This window comes from Tachysurus vachellii, chromosome 8 (assembly GCF_030014155.1).
Source record: "Tachysurus vachellii isolate PV-2020 chromosome 8, HZAU_Pvac_v1, whole genome shotgun sequence".
NCBI classification, from domain to species: domain Eukaryota; kingdom Metazoa; phylum Chordata; class Actinopteri; order Siluriformes; family Bagridae; genus Tachysurus; species Tachysurus vachellii.
In genome coordinates this window covers 24,700,305-24,717,754 of record NC_083467.1, presented here as the reverse complement: position 1 = coordinate 24,717,754, position 17,450 = coordinate 24,700,305, and the positions used below count along the sequence as shown (strand labels likewise).

At 41.7% G+C, this 17,450-nt stretch overlaps 1 protein-coding gene across 1 annotated transcript in view; it reads right to left on the bottom strand.

Moving 5' to 3' along the window:
• cwc22 (CWC22 spliceosome associated protein homolog) overlaps positions 1-17,450 on the bottom strand; it is a 45,342-nt gene that overhangs the window by 9,018 nt on the left and 18,874 nt on the right. Inside the window, exons 11-15 of the mRNA XM_060877036.1 lie at positions 16,856-17,062; positions 15,173-15,235; positions 12,726-12,824; positions 11,115-11,199; positions 4,180-4,240 (exon numbers count right to left, since the gene is read on the bottom strand). Coding sequence (XP_060733019.1) covers positions 4,180-4,240; positions 11,115-11,199; positions 12,726-12,824; positions 15,173-15,235; positions 16,856-17,062 — 515 coding nt within the window. The remainder of the gene's footprint in view (positions 1-4,179; positions 4,241-11,114; positions 11,200-12,725; positions 12,825-15,172; positions 15,236-16,855; positions 17,063-17,450) is intronic.

Sequence of the window (17,450 nt, the reverse complement as noted above, 5' to 3'; positions counted from 1 at the left end):
GGTAGGTTGATTGGCATCTCTGGAAAATTGTCCGTAGTGTGTGATTGCGTGAGTGAATGTGTGTGTGTGTGTGTGTGTGTGTGCCCTGCGATGGGTTGGCACTCCATCCAGGGTGTATCCTGTCTTGATGCCAGATGACGCCTGAGAGGCTCCCCGTGACCCGAGGTAGTTCGGATAAGCGGTAGAAAATGAATGAATGAATGAATGAGATAAATGAACAAATAATTCAAATGACCGCTAGAACTATAGCACGTGAATTCAGATGGATTTATTTATTTATTTATATCACCTGGATCTAAATTCATGGCATTAAGCGAACATGCGCACATACACATCACTGCTCCATTCCACTGTGCCTTGACCTCTCAAGCAAGTAAGGAAGGAAGGAAGGAAGGAAATAAGTAAAGAAGGAGGGAAGTAAGGTAGTAAGGAAGGAAATAAGTAAAGAAGGAGGGAAGTAAGGTAGTAAGGAAGGAAATAAGTAAAGAAGGAGGGAAGTAAGGTAGTAAGGAAGGAAATAAGTAAGGAAGAATGTAAGGACGGAAGTAAGAAAGGATGGTAGTAAGGAAGGGAAGTGAAAATAAGGAATTACCTTCTTTGCAATTAAGCCAAATAGTAAGCAAGGAAGGAAAGGTGGAAAGGAAGGAAGGATGGGAGTGAAAGAAATAAAGAAACTTTATTTCAACAATTAAGAAAGTAAGAAAACTAGAAAGGAAATGTGTAAAGGAAGGAAAGAGGGAAGAGAGGAAGGAGTGTAAGAATGGAAGGAAGGAAGGGAGAACGTAAGTGAAAAGGAAAAAAAAGGCAAAATGCAATTAAGCAACGAAGGAAAGATGGGAGAGAACAAAAGTTTGGGGGGGGGTAGGAAGGAAGGAAGAAAGGAAGGAAGGGAAAAAGGATACAAGAGGAAGGAATATAGGAAGGGGAAGCAATAATGGGAGAAAGGAAAGTAAGTGAGAAATGATGCATGGAAGGAAGAATGAAAGCAAGCACGAATCCAAGGAAGGAGGAAGGAACGAACAAACGAAGAATGCAAGAAAAAGAATGCAGGAAGGAAGAAAACAACAAAGGGAGAGAGATTGGGGAGAGACTGGTGTATTTTATAGTGTACTGAGTGATGAGTGAAGCCACTGTCCTCTGATGCTACATTACAGAGTGAGTCCATCAAGACCATCAGATCCACTGGAGGCTCCACATGCTGAAAACGACTGAGTCGGCATTTCAAAAGATCTAATAAAAATCTCAAACCGGCAGCGAGGCAGTGAGCCGTCGCTGACTAACACGGTGTCGGTCACCGAGCGAGTCTGGAATCAGGCGGAAATGCTTTGGACACCACAGTATTTCAACTTAGAAAAGCACACACACACGCGCACACACACACGCTACTTAATTACGTGTCACTAAGATTTACCGTGCGGCCACCTTTATTTGTTCCGAATGCAGAAATATTGAACGCTAATCAAATGTCCTCTGAATTATTTTATTTTTTTTTAATAACTGGACAAATGTACTGATTCATTTCTATTTGTAGACATAAGCGTTCCTGTCGTTTGTCTCGCACTGTTGTACTAGCTTGCACACGTTGCGGCTAGGAGTTAAGTGCTTGGTTGTTAAGCTTTGTGTTGTTTTATGTAGCATCGCGGTCCTGGAGAAACGTCGTTTCATCTCACAGTCTACTGCGTCAGCTATATATGGCTGAAATTACAATAAAAGCTTCTTGACTTGACTTTTCTCTGTATCTGTGTGGGATTTCTGACTGCCTTGGGTTCGGTATCCTCGAACAGAGATTTCCCAGCCAGATTGACACAGCGGCTGTGTCTCGATCGCGCCACGACCTGACGCATCGCATGACAGTTTAATGATCCTGGGGAATTTACTTCCTATGTGGAAAAAAAACCCTTCATCAATCATATCCTGCTGACAGGAAATGCTGTTCAAATCCACAGCACACTTCAACTGACACAAGCTAGGGGTGAGAGAGGGTGTGTGTGTGTGTGTGTGTGTGTGTGTGTGTGTGTGTTCCTATTCATTCTCCGTCAACAAAATTATTACTGTTATATGAACGTGAAGGGTTTAAAAAGAAAGAAAAGGAAAAAGCAAATCCACTTTTAAGCAATTTTCTTAATTAAAGATGTTTTAAACAAGCCGGACTGACTGGAGTGTGTGTGTGTGTGCGCGCGTGTGTGTGTGGGGGGGTGGGTTTTGGGTGCGACATGAATAAAATCATCTAAAGTGTGAAACAAATACTGAATATGAATATTCATGAATAAAAACCAAATCCAGCACGATGCCCTAATATAACATGAAGCTAAATCATTTCCTTAATAATACAAATAAAAATCTCTATAATTTAGGGATTTGCCATTATTATTTGTATAGATTATTAATATAAACAACAATGTTTTGACCATCATCGAGGATTATTTCAATTTCATTTTTAATTAGACAGATTTGTTCGTTACACTGATTACTAACTGTATGGATTTTATTTTATTATTAATTACATCAATTAAGAATTTTCCTTTGAATTTTGTTTATTAATTGTGCATTTTTTACTCATATTTATTTATTTAGGCTGTTAAGGGCTAAGTAAGGGTTCGTTTTTACTTACGTTACTTAAATAAAAAGACTATAAAATTGCTAAATAAAAATATTCTTAAAAATAAACCTGTTTGAAGACATTATACAAATCAATACTGTGTGTGTGTATATATATATATATATATATATTATGACTTATACTGAGAGAGAAAATTGTCTCATTAATTCTGTTTCATGTTTAAAAAACGTCTCAACGTCTGATGGCGAACTTCGACGTGTTCATGAACAATCTGCGGGGTTCAGAGAGATGCGTCTTCGTTCGACATCGTTAAACGAATCCTGTGCTTTAAACCTTCCTGATGTCTGTAACGATAATGTACATGACCATCATGTAAAACTTTGGGGTATCAATGCAGTGAGTGGCGCCCCCTAGTGTCCTGTAGGGTGTTAGCATTGCCTTCATGAATTTATTACTATAGCGTACGTATGTAAACATCAGTGCTTTATCACTGTGAAATCCTCCCAGTGTGGGTTATATTACATCTCTGAGCTGGATTTCAGAGCCTTATAGACTCCATCTCTCTCTCTCTCTCACACACACACTCTCTCGCTGTGCATCTCTCTCACCAGCTGTTAACCCATTCTCTCTATATATAGCTGCCTTTTTTCGCTTGAGCCCCCGCTTACTTTGCCCTTTGGTTATGTTCAGCAAATGCTCTTTTTATCCTCCAGTGGAAACGCCGGAACGACGAGTCCTCGAGATGGAGGCTCACTTTACTTTACTCACTGGGTGCGTCTCGAACGGCTCTCTAACTCGGAATCAGTATGTGGTGTAAATGACCCGGGGCTCTGGTCATTTTTCAATTCAATTGCAAAGTGCTTTAAACTACTGCCATTGTCTCAAAGCAGCTTTACAGAAACATATAAACAATAAAAACTGTAATGTTTAATGTTACTAGATATCTCTAACATCCATCTCTAATGATCAAGTGTGAGGTGACGGACGGTAGTGAGAAAATAGTCCCTGAGATGATATGAGGAAGAAACCTGGAGAGGAACCAGACTCAGAAGTGAACCTCGTCCTCATTTGGGTGACACTGGAAAGGAAATGATGTCAATGTAAATAATGTCCTTTTTTTTATAACAGTTTGTAGTCCGGTGGAATAGTGAAAGCTGAGGAACTAACAGGTCAGAGTCCTTCCTTATCAGTCACTGGAAAAACCCAAAACATATCAAGGTTTGAAGACACCTAATGAAACGTCTATTTGATATTTGATATTGGGTAGAGACAGAAAACGAGAAGGTCGTCTCTGAGACATCTTCCTAAGGACATGTGGGATGAATGTAAAGCCTGTATTTATGTGTAGCGATGATGAAGATCTAAAGCAGCGAGAGAGCTGTAACGCAGTCTGCACCTCTCTGCAAACCAGATAGAACACTAAACTGGGTCTGAATTCCCCGAGCAGCTCCAGTGCCAGTCAACTAGGAGCTAGAATACTTGTAGAGGAAAGCATGAGATCAGTTATAGTACAGGAAACGGGTGAAACAACAGCTGTGGACCAGATATGATGACATCTAAACTGCTCCTGAGGAACTTCTTATTTGAGGTAAAAGGGTTCAGTAATGAGGTGAACGTACCGTCTGGTTTTCAGGGAAGTTCATCTTGATCAGCTTGTGAGCACATTCCTCAAAGTCCAAGCTGGAGAATAGAGAGAAGAACAGAAATATTAGTCTTTCTCTCTCTCTCCCTCCCACACACACACCTTTACATGCACTCCTACAAACACACTCACTCACATCCCTCCCACAAACACCCCCCCATACTCACACCCCTCCCACACACACCCCTCCCACACCCACCCACTCACATCCCTGCCCCATACTCACATCCCTCCCACACACACCCCCCCACACACATCCCTCCCACACACACCCCCCCACACACATCCCTCCCACACCCCCAATACTCGCATCCCTCCCACACCCCCCCTACTCGCATCCCTCCCACACACCCCCTACACTCTCATCCCTCCCACACACCCCTCCCACACACCCCCTACACTCTCATCCCTCCCACACACCCCCCAACGCTCATCCCTCCCACACACCCCCTACACTCACATCCCTCCCACACACACCCCATACTCTCATCCCTCCCACACACCCCCTACACTCTCATCCCTCCCACACACCCCCTACACTCTCATCCCTCCCACACACACCCCATACTCACATCCCTCCCACACACCCCCTACACTCTCATCCCTCCCACACCCCCTACACTCTCATCCCTCCCACACACCCCCCATACTCTCATGCCTCCCACACACTCCAATACTCTCATCCCTCACCCCCCCACACCCCCATACTCTCATCCCTCACCCTCCCACACCCCATACTCACATCCCTCACCCCCCACACCCCATACTCACATCCCCCACCCCCCCTACTCACATCCCTCACCCCTCCACCCCCAATACTCACACACACCCCCATACTCACACACACCAGAACACTCACTCTCAAATATGCACACAAACACACACCCCTGAATGTATTATATACACCAGGAGAAATAAAAGCAACACTCACTAGACGGCACATCAGAGGTTAAACACAGACATATTTCCACAGACAGGCGAATTGTAATAGTTAAGGATTTCATACACACATTGACATTAAACACTCCCAAGATCTGTTTCTCTTCTGCTGTCCCCCGGAACTTAATCCCCCAAACGCACATTCAAAAGTATTTAGTAACAAGATCCAGACACACAAAACAGACCCTTTGAGAAAGTTTCAAGGGTTGAGTTTTTGTTTTTATCCAAACACTTATGATAAACAATAATAAACCGAGTAGCATCAGTACTCACTTAGTTCAATAAAAAAATACATATTTATGAGATTTATTACTTACAGAAATGTTTTCATTCCTTCTCAGAGTAGCCAGACTCATGCATTGTTTTATCCTGATTTTTGTTGTACAATATATTTAGCTTTAGCGACTTCAGAACCTGGAGCTATTTGAATTCTCCTAATCTCCATACATACATATTCATTAGACTATTTCTGGTACCATGCGGTTAAAATAAGCTCCTTGGTGTGTGGGTCCGACGAGTGAGAGACTGCTGAAGAGAGAACAGATGTTTAGCTGGTTTTGGCAGTGAAACTGCTTCGTGCTTTGGGACATAAGGACACAAACGGCCCTCCTGTCTCTCTCTCTCTTTTCTTTCTCTCTGTGGTCACGGCAAGTCTGCAAGAGCCACTAGGCAATCAATGAGCTGGCAAATTCCCCTTCAGACACAAAACACCGGCAGAGGAGACGGATTCAGAGACTAAAATCCGTCCTGTAATTACAGTGTGAGTATTAAAACCCTAAATCCTTTGTATCACTCAAACATGGCCATGAACTACCAATTTATTATTAAACTGACCGACGGTGTGAGACCCGGGTTCGAATCCCGGGCAGGAAACCAACCCAGCTAATCCCAGTCCTAAGTCTGGATTTAAATGGATGGGTTTGTCAGGAAGGTTATATGGAATAAATTCAAATGTGTGAAACGGACGATCCACTGGCGACCCTGAACCGACAGCAGCCCAAAAAACACAACAACTACTTCAACAGTCCAATCGTAATTGCTGAGAACCTGAGAAGATTCTGACTCTGGTGATCAGCTGTGCTGCTCTGACCGATAGAGTATCACATCTCAGCACTTCTTTATGGGTTAACTTAGCAGCATGGAACATATGCTTCTCGGTGCTGAGACGTCAGAAGTTTTATGATGGATAAATAAACAAATAAATAAATAAATACATTAAATAAATAGCAAGTGCTGAGAGAGGTTGGAAATAACAGCAAGAGCATGAATCAGGACTTATTTTAAGACCTTGGACGTAGAATGGGAAGGTTGAAATGAAAAGAAATTGGCGCACAGAAGCCTTTATCACTGCCACATATACATTACAGCACAAAGGAATTCTTTTTTGTTGTTGTTGCATATACCAACTGTAGAGGTTGGGGGTAAAGCACAGGGGCAGCTATTACATTTACAACATTTGGCAGATGCCCCTTATCCAGAGAGACGTACAGAAGTGCTTAAATCTCCATCATTGGATACATTAATGCTGGTTCACTGGGTTACATACTTAAGATACCATGAGTTTAAAACATTGTTCAAAGTTACAATGAAAAAGTTTCTAAGTTTTTTTTTTTGTTTTTTTTTTAAATGCAAAAAATAGGGAAAGACGTGCTAGTTGAAGTGTTTCCCAAATAAGTAGTTCTTCAACTGTCGTATGAAAATAGTCAGTGATTCAGCTGTCCGGACCGCTAGCTATTACATGATACTGGACCAGGAAGGGTTAAGGGCCTTGCTCAAGGGCCCAACAGTTGCAGCTTAGAAGTGCTGGGGCTTGAACCCTGATCTTCTGATCAACAACCCTTGAACCTATAATGTCCCAAAAGGGTTGAGAGTACAAACCAACCACCGAGCTGCCACTACTGACCCTCAACTGGTAAGTTGCGTAAACAAGATAAAAGAAAGTTGCTCTTAATAAAAGCTTCTTCCAAATGCCATAAAAGTAAATGGTCCACATTTTCTATGTATAGTTTTCCAGTGTGAGGAAGCTACTGTTTTGTTCATACAATAAATCTGTCTATATTATAATTGTGACAATAGAAACTTTATTTATTTATTTTTTTTTAATCATTTCCAGGAAATAAAACTTTATAAACCAAAAACATAATACAGGGTTCCTACAGGTTTCTTCAAGTTAAATTCAAGTCTTTTTAAGACCTTTTTAAGACCATTTATATAAAAAAATTAATACCCATTTCACGTCCCTAAGAGCAAAGAAAAACAAAATCCTTGAACTTGTGTTCATTTATTTTTCAAATGTGGAATGGGTAAAAGATAAGCCAAGCAGTGTGAAAAATAAAAACATTTCAGTAGGCCACAAGAAAGTTTGCTGAACAATGTTAAGTTGTTTTTTAACATGAGCTAGCTACTTATTCCATGCTGGGAATATGGGGAACTGAGAGACCCCTGAACAATAAACATCGAAAATCAGAACTCAACAATAAATTAAATTAAGAAACACAGTCAACTCCTTAGCGCTTCACTCAGGACAGCAATGTCTTTATCAAGGACAGCCAGTTCCGTCAACTACTCCTTATGGCCTCTCCGCAAGAGGTTGGACCTGGAGATCAGGTCAGTGTTGGTGTGGACCCAAAAGTTGTAAGCAAATCCACTCTAGTTGCGGCCATAGCTGGAGGGTCTGCAGCGCTAGCAGCAAGCTGACTAACATTAGCTCCTGTTGCCACTTAAGGCACATTAGCAGATAGCTGGCTAACATTAGTTGGTTGAAACACGCAAGCGATGGAAGGAGTTTGTTTTTGTCCATTGAGAACGTTAATGTGCTTGGACGACTAGGCATGAGACTCTAATGCATTCATTCCCATTGTACCTAGCTGAATCCTTTTTTTGCATATGGTGCAAAAGGCCTCAAAAACGTTGTTGTCCACTGGTTTTAACCAATGACGAAAAGAGTTTTTAAAAAAAAATTCACCTATTTTTAATTTAGTCTTAGTCTTGTGCCAAATGTCCTTGTTAGTTTTAGTCATATTTAGTCATTCACATATCTTTTTTTGTTAGTCAAGTTTTAGTCGACTAAAAGTCTCGTCATTTTAGTCTAGTTTTAGTCAAAAAATTGTAGCTTGACCACATCTGGAATCTATTGTAAGAATAAATACAACGAGGCCTCATTAAATGCAATAATATCAGGAACACAAGTGTTATAGTGGAAATAAATAACTTAATGAAAAGCCTAAGATCAAAACTGTAGGTGTGTGTATATATACATATATATATATATATATATATACACACACACACACACATTATACATATAAATTACCAACTTAATGTAAGTTATACATGGTATTGCACACACCGTTATTGATATTTGGAGCAATATTACATGTAATTGTTAAACTTGATTCCCTTACATATACATTTGTTTTTAAGCCTAATTATTCATGTTGATTATGATGTGATTGTGACAGGGGGGTGGGAAGAGGTTTCAGGTTGGGGGGTGCTGAGTTTTTTCTGTCACCACTTTTGAATAAGAAACAATATCAAGGCTATAAAACTGGTCAAAACTCCGCGAATCACAAAAGTATCAGTGAGAAGTTGAGAACACACATTTAAACAGTGCATACACTCGATCTTGACTGCACATCACATTTTATACTTTATCGATACTGCTTTTAATCGTAATGCAAAGACCGGTCATCGGGACATAAGCTGTCATGTACAATAAAAGAGCCTGCGCAGCGACAGGAAATATAATTTAACACAAAAAGCCTGCCTAGACCTAGGGTGGACTTGCGCTAAGGAGATTTCATTTATTTATTTATTTATTTATTTGAGCGGCGTGTGGACGAATTCTTTCTACGCACACACACTTTTATTTCTTGATAACAAACCGCTGCGAACTATAACACACCGTTGCCATGAAAAACAGAGCGTTGCCATGGACACAGGATTCTAACCTCCGTAGAGACGGAGCGCACTATTTTCTTTAGAGGAAACAATACAATCGTTTTTAAATCAATAAACTCATTTTTAAATCATCATTTTGTGCCAAATTAGCGATTTATTTGGTAGGTAGCGATATAATAAGCGTGATCCGCTTCGCGGACCTGTAACTTGAGCAACAGCGCAAAACCGCAAACTCGTTGTGAATATTTTAAAGGCGTAACAACTGATGAAAAAGCAGAGACAATTGTAGACGAAAATGAAGAGAGATTTTATCTTAGTTTTTATTTTATACAAAACATTTTCGTCTCGTCTTTTTTCGTCAACAATAATGCATGTTAATTTAGTCTTAGTCAGCGTTTTTGGACAGTGGTGCAGTCTTGTCATCGTCTCGTCTTAGTCATAAAAAAAGGTTGTTGAACATATTTCGTCTCCTCTCGTCTGACAAAATTAACACTACATCAGTCAACCTTTCCTGTGGAATGCTGAGATTTTCATTGATTTCTCGCGCTTCTCCTTTGCTTGTTATGTTGTGTTGTAGTCTATGGCTGTGGTGTCGTAGCGCGTGATCTTCCTTTACTAAAGGCATCGCGTGTTCGCAGTATTTTGTACGGTGACCCGGGGCTGCGTTGCGTTCTCAATTATTGGTTCCGCCACTCTTTTATACTACGTCATTTAATCAAAATAATCGTGGTTGACAAATGAAACTTTTGAGGGAAATTACAATATGGAGAAGTTACATACAGCACAATTTTTAAGACCCAAACATCAAAATTCAAGACTTTTTAAAGACTTTTTAAGGTATTATTTCCAAATTAATAAATTCAATGCTTTTAAGACTTTTTAAGACCCCGCGGGAACCCTTATAATATTCCTTATGACAGTCCCATCCTGTGAACCAGCAGTCCCACAGTTTATAGCAGGAGTTCAGTAAAACTCAGGCTGGACACAGGGTTCCTGTAGCTGATCGGAGTGTACTGACAGAAATCATCAAAGAGCAATGGGAGAAAAAACCAGGTTAAGCAAGAAGTTGATTGAGATTTCCTGAGAGACTGGGCTTACTGAAGCTGATCATGTGATCACTGGGTCGCACCTCAGGGGGCCTTCAAAGGCTTGACAAGCTCAAAGAGCAGTTCTGTTTCAGAGGAAGGTTAGAATCAGGCCACTGCTGCTCTGCAGATCAGCCTTAGTGTGGGATACATCGAAATTTCACTACAGAAAATTCTCTCGCACCCTCCCACACTCTCGCACCCCCTCTCACACCCTCCCACCCCCACACTCTCGCACCCTCCCACACTCTCGCACCCCCTCTCGCACCCTCCCACACTCTCGCACCCCCGCCTCCCCCCCACACTCTCGCACCCCCTCCTCCCCCCACACTCGCACAACCGCCTTACCCCCCACACTCGCACAACCGCCTTACCCCCACACTCTCGCACACCCGCCTTACCCCCCCACACTCGCACACCCGCCTTACCCCCGCACTCTCGCACACCCGCCTTACCCCGCACTCTCGCACACCCGCCTTACCCCCGCACTCTCGCACACCCGCCTTACCCCCGCACTCTCGCACACCCGCCTTACCCCCTCACTCTCGCACACCCGCCTTACCCCCGCACTCTCGCACACCCGCCTTACCCCCGCACTCTCGGACACCCGCCTTACCCCCGCACTCTCGCACACCCGCCTTACCCCCGCACTCTCGCACACCCGCCTTACCCCGCACTCTCGCACACCCGCCTTACCCCCGCACTCTCGCCTTACCCCCACACTCTCGGACACCCGCCTTACCCCCGCACTCTCGCCTTACCCCCGCACTCTCGCACACCCGCCTTACCCCCACACTCTCGGACACCCGCCTTTCCCCCGCACTCTCACACACCCGCCTTACCCCCACACTCTCGCACACCCGCCTTACCCCCACACTCTCGGACACCCGCCTTACCCCCACACTCTCGGACACCCGCCTTACCCCCACACCTCCTCTTTGGGCCCTGCAGTGTATGCAATTTGTGCTGTGTGTGTATTTGTTCTCACCTTGACTGAATGGCCAGATAAATGGTGCGGCGGAATGATACCAGGTTCACCTCGGTCTTATCGAAAATGGTGATTTTGTCTTCATCTGAGAACACAAACCAAGAACTTGAGGATAAACAGAGACACGAGGTCAATACCGACAAAGCCGTGACCAGTCATGTGACCCGTTCTCCTCTGCAGAGGTCAACAGCGCTCGATCACTGAGCTTGTTCTTATACATTTACATCACTTAAACCACAACCAAAGACCATTTTCCCTAGAGAAGCAAATAAGACTGAGCTCAGACAGCCTCAAGTGCATTTTATAGGGCATTAAACCACTCAACATGGATATAAATACTGTAGTCATCTATACGAACATTATCCACAGGACGCTTTAAAACTTTAATGTAAACGTTCATCGTTCAGACTGATGCTCAGCCTCGGAAAATACTTCCTGCACGCAGCGCTACCAAATACTTCCTCTGAGATTTCGCAGTTAATCATTATATCAAACTGAGGAAGAATATTATTTAACTAAGCCAATTGACCCGAATATCCTGTTTACACAACATTTAACTGTATTACCTGCATTGTGTGATTAATGACTAATGGATTACGTCAACAGAAAAAAATAACCAACAACAATCCAGGTTAGTCAGAAGCATTTGAAATCGTGTATGATCGATCCTAATCTACCAGCAATAACTACCACTAAATGTTTCCTGTAGCTGTTGATTAGATTTGGCAATTTGTGAGAAAGAACGGTGAAGCCTGGTGGTGGGTGCATCGCAGATTAGAGTTGTTTTGCTGACCCCTTAAGGTCACTGAGGGACACAACACACTAAAGTTATGAGAGTAGCTGTCTGTAATCTGTAAAGCCCCGAAAGAGACCCGAAATGTTCCAGGAGGTTCGTCTGAAATTTATTTATTTTTTAAATTCGAACTGTTATATTTAGGAATAAATGTTCTAGTCTATAGCCCTATTCGGACTGGATTAGTTTTACGGGGCGACTTTTACTTTCTGTAAAAAGATCCGGAAAAATTACCTCAGGTGATACTAATCCCGTCTGAATAAACCCGCTGTAAATATGTACGGTAAAATTCCATCATTTCCTGTTTAAAAGTAGTTTTTGGCGCAATTTGCAAGCATGGAGGCGCCATGTTGTCTGTTTGCGCACGTGATAACAGGAAGTAACATCATACGCACATGACAAGGAGGTTACTGTGGTGAGTAAAGCGAGTTACCCCTCCCACTTCTGCTAGTTTTACTGAGATGTCTTGTCCCGTGCGAATTGGCCAATTTATATTACAGACGTCCTGAGGTAAAATTACATTACTCCACGTCCCCACGTAAAACTAATCCCGTCCGAATAGAGCTTATGTTACAACATACTTTCCTGAGATCAAAAATTAACCTAACACCCCTGAGAGCAGCTTTGGGTGTTATTTTTGTAGATGTTAAATAAAGCACCATTTAAGTTATTTGTAATCCTATACAACGTAACACAAATCAGGCATCGGGGAATTGTCTGAAAAGCCTAACATGACTGTATGACTTCTGCAATGTATGTGCTAGCTGAGCACTAGCGCTAAACCTCAATCCCAAAAGCAAGCCGAGGTCAACAAATACCTTCTCCGGCTTCTGCATCTTCGTCTTCTTTGTCGCCGTCTTCATCGTCGCTGCCTTCTGCATCGCCATCTGAATCGCTACTCCCCTCATCCAGAATTTCTGTTTCATTAAAAAAATAATAAAAAAAAGGCAAACATGCAGCTCTCATCAAATTTCTGTCCCTTTCTAAACATATGCTAAATAAATGATAAAGAGTAAAGTATGGGAAATAACACTCAATGAACAAGAGACGCTTAAACACGATCTAAACCTAAACGATCTAAAAACACAACTCAAAGTGAAACCTGAAGAAGGTCCAGACAGGTCAGGCATCAACCACAGAACTGATAAAAGTGGACATTCGCTTTTCCACTGAATATTAAAAGGCTAAATTTGCTATAAAGTTTATAACTATTAGAACAAAACCACTTACTCGGGCTTTGTATTGACCACATGACCAACATTAAAGGTGGGGTGCACGACGTTTGAGAAACGCTTCAGAAAACTGAGTCGGGCCGACTAACAAAACAAACGTGTAGCCAATGAGCAGAAAGGGGCGTGTCTTCTCAAAATGCGCCAGTGAAAACACATTTGTTTTACCATATAAACATAAAACCACATAAAACACATTTGTTTTACCATAGTATTACTCATTGAGTTCATTTATTGATAAAAATATCCCCTCGGCCAGCTGCCCCAGCAGGTTCCTCCATAATAGTTGCCTTGGTTACGTATGTATGTGAGGGGCGGAGCTATCAAAACAGGGGCGACACCCATTTGGATTAGTTTGTTTTGGTGATTTCAAATGTCAACATTGTCTTTCAAACATCGTGCACCGAGCCTTTAAGCAAATGTAATCGCACACTTAAGCTTTAAATTGAGTGCAATCGGTATAAAATGACAGTAGGCGGGGCTTAAGGGAGCATTTACATATTAAACGAGATGCATGAAATCTACTGCTACTATATTATATAGATATTTGCAAATGTTCACTGGTTGCTGCTGCTGCATTGAACTACAATGATAGTTATGAAAACCTCCATAACTGACATTTAAACAAACATCGGTGTCAGTGAAGATTTCAGTCCAGCTACAGCACTCAATTCTCTTGATTAATATTATTATTATAATATAAAATAATATTAAAATAATATTATTTTTTATGATCATGGTATAAAGGTTTAATTGGAAAAACAATTAAACCTTTATACCATGACCATAAAAAATATTTAGCTTATATTAATTCATTTTTGTATAATTCTATTCATTTGTTTAGCACTTTTAACAAGAAAAATGATAGAAAAGAAGTTTAACAGAAGTTAAAAATTAAGTACAAAATTAAGTAACTATTTATTTCTAAAATCTACCCGAGGAACCACAGAGTTCCCACTCTTTTTCAGAGATCATTTTCCAGGACATTTCAAATTTAGCAAAAAAAAAAGACAAGGCTCACAGATTCACGGCCTAAAGAAATATGTTCTTCTCTCCAGAAGTCTTAAATACAACGGACACTTTATGGCTATTACTTAACTACACTTTTAAAGACAATTTGTCATGTGAATGAAATTTCAACATTTATAAAATAAAAAGACGGCACATATTAATACCCTTTCCTTTCTCAGACCAATGCCGTCATGCATGCTTTAGTTTGCTGTACATTCCCCTTGCACATGATGTTCAGATTAACAAGGTTAATATAACCTGCTGACCCGTCACCATTTGCTGAAAACATTCGAGCACTTAAACCATTCCTAGCGCCTGAAACCGCCGACACAAGACAGCGTCATCCGTCACAGCGAGATTAAACAGCATAACAAAAAACCCGTCAAAACTCAGCGTCCCTGAACAGAACGCTTTCTGTTACTAACGTAAATTGTTTTGACCAGAGTTGTAAACTGTTCTTTAAATGATCAAGAACATTTAAAAATAAAAATTTTCCAGGACAACAAGATTTTTTCCAGGACAATGTGTTTTCTCTGATTTCCAGGACACGTGGGAACCCTGAACCAGACTCAGAAGTGAACCTCATCCTCATTTAGGTGACATGGGGCAGGAAACGTAAATGTAAATAATGTCCTTTCTACAACAGTTTGTAGACAAGTGGATTTAAGAAACAAAGCTATTGAGGAACTAACAGGTCAGAGATCATTACAGACCGAACACTAATTCCTTCCTGCTGAAGTCTTGAAATGTTCACTGATGAAGACCCAAGAACAAAGCTGACCGACGCCACGGCAGCTTAAAGACATTGTGATAGTCTACAAGTGGATCTCTCCATAGCAATTCCACGAGTCCCGGGCTGTCAATGCAGATCTATCGCCAGCAGAGTAGAACTCTGTACGATGCTTTGTAAAATGTTCTACACAAATGTTACGCAATTAAAACAAACACTGTTCTGGAAAAACAATCCAAGTTCTAATAAAACTGACCAAATCTGAACATTTTAACTAATCCCGCATGTGGCTTACCCTTTCTAATCGTCTTGTACTTCTCCTCATTCTCCAGGAAGTCTGGATCCATCTTGAAGACATCTGTGAAACGAAACAAACCAAACCATGTGTTGTGTTTTAACGCAATTCATTTACAATTTAACATTTCAAAGGAATGAAGTCTCTCGCCAGCTTGGAGTAATCAGAGGTAATTACCCACAAAGAATTGTGTGCGTATGAGGCGTGATTCATAAAAAGACCTTAATGTGATAATGGCTGTTTCTGCACCCTGAAGGCCTGCATCGTACGCCTTTTCAATTACGCTCTATTGTCTCCGAAGGAAAACAGCATGCTGACACCAGCCAAACAGAAATATGCAGCGAGAGAGGCGTAAAAGGTCAGGCGTAAAAAAAAAACGCGCCGCGTGAAGCGCAGATTTTACTCCGCGGTAAGTCAGGAGGGAAATCGGCTACTGAACACGGCATACGTTCGGACCAGGTGAGTTCTGCTCTTGTTGGGTGTAATTCATCATTAGATTTAAATAATCTGTGGATCGCTGCGACGCAAATAGACGAAGGGCGTTTACTTGTGGATTTATAAATCTTCCTCAATGTACATTTTAGTCTGAGTAAAGATCCTGTGTCCGACAACATGCCCAAACATGTGCTTTATTTCCAAACTACTGATTGGTAACAGGGGCATTTTTGGGCAAGATCGTATGTCATTAGTTATAAGGGCATTTTGTGAGTTTTAATCTATGACCAATCGGGTAGAGGGGCATTTTCATTTGATTACAGGAGTGATAAACCATGGCAGACTGGTTAGAGAGGTGGACTTGGGTGGTAATCTATAGCAGACTGGTTAGAGAGGTGGATTTGGGTGGTAATCAATGGCAGACTGGTTAGAGGGGTGGATTTGGGTGGTAATCTATAGCAGACTGGTTAGAGGGGTGGATTTGGGTGGTAATCAATGGCAGACTGGTTAGAGAGGTGGATTTGGGTGGTAATCAATAGCAGACTGGTTAGAGAGGTGGATTTGGGTGGTAATCTATAGCAGACTGGTTAGAGGGGTGGATTTGGGTGGTAATCAATGGCAGACTGGTTAGAGGGGTGGATTTGGGTGGTAATCAATAGCAGACTGGTTAGAGAGGTGGATTTGGGTGGTAATCAATGGCAGACTGGTTAGAGAGGTGGATTTGGGTGGTAATCAATAGCAGACTGGTTAGAGAGGTGGATTTGGGTGGTAATCAATGGCAGACTGGTTAGAGAGGTGGATTTGGGTGGTAATCAATGGCAGACTGGTTAGAGAGGTGGATTTGGGTGGTAATCTATGGCAGACTGGTTAGAGAGTTGGATTTGGGTAGTAATCAATGGCAGACTGGTTAGAGAGGTGGATTTGGGTGGTAATCAATGGCAGACCAGTTGCAGGGGCTATTTTTAAACATGATTCTACATCAAATTGCCTAGAAAGACATTTTCTTGTGGTGATAAACATTTGTGGCAAGTTAAAGGGGCAATTTAAAGTGGTAATCTAGGACACTTTGAATATAGGGGCATTTATTAAGGCAGGAATAAAGGTCAGCTTATTTACAGAGGCATTAGTTGGTCAGGAATTGCAGTCAGATTGGTTAAAGGGGCATTTTATGGGTGGTAATCGCTCAGCTCTGACTGATCAGGAACTCAGTGTTTCTCGTTCTTTTGGTTTGAGTGTAAACGTTCTTACTGAGAATGTCCTCCGTGTTGTAGTCGTCCTCTAGAGGAAGCATGTGAGTGAACTGGTCCTCTTCCTCCACCAGGTCCAGGCCTTCAGGAATTATGGGATGGTCCTTAAAGCCATCCTTCCTGATGGCAAACATCACCTCAATCATGTACTGCACGCGTTTATCTATCTCTGATTCGTGCAGGACGTTCCTCAGGCGCTCGAAGATGGCTAAGAAAATAATACAAAAAAAATTTGTCAGCAACTAGTTTATTTACAGAAACTCCAATCAGGTCCATTGCAAGACGTCCCACTAGCTATGCTACGCCATGCTGATCTGAACTCGTCTTCGCACGCCTTGTGAAATCCACTCGACTCTGTGACTCTAAAGCGTGGAGGAAGACTGTTACATTACAAGCTAGCAGATTCCTTTTTATGAAAGTCTGAGTAGCAGTGTTACGTCTCATTAAGTTCACAATCAACACGTCTGAAAGCTCTTACATCAGAGAGATTAATGAGGCTTTTGCATCAGAGCTAGCAGCCTGTAAATTATGCAATAAATTATTCACGTTAGTTCTGTCAGCGTAATCAGCACCTAAAATGAAGGTCAAACTCAATT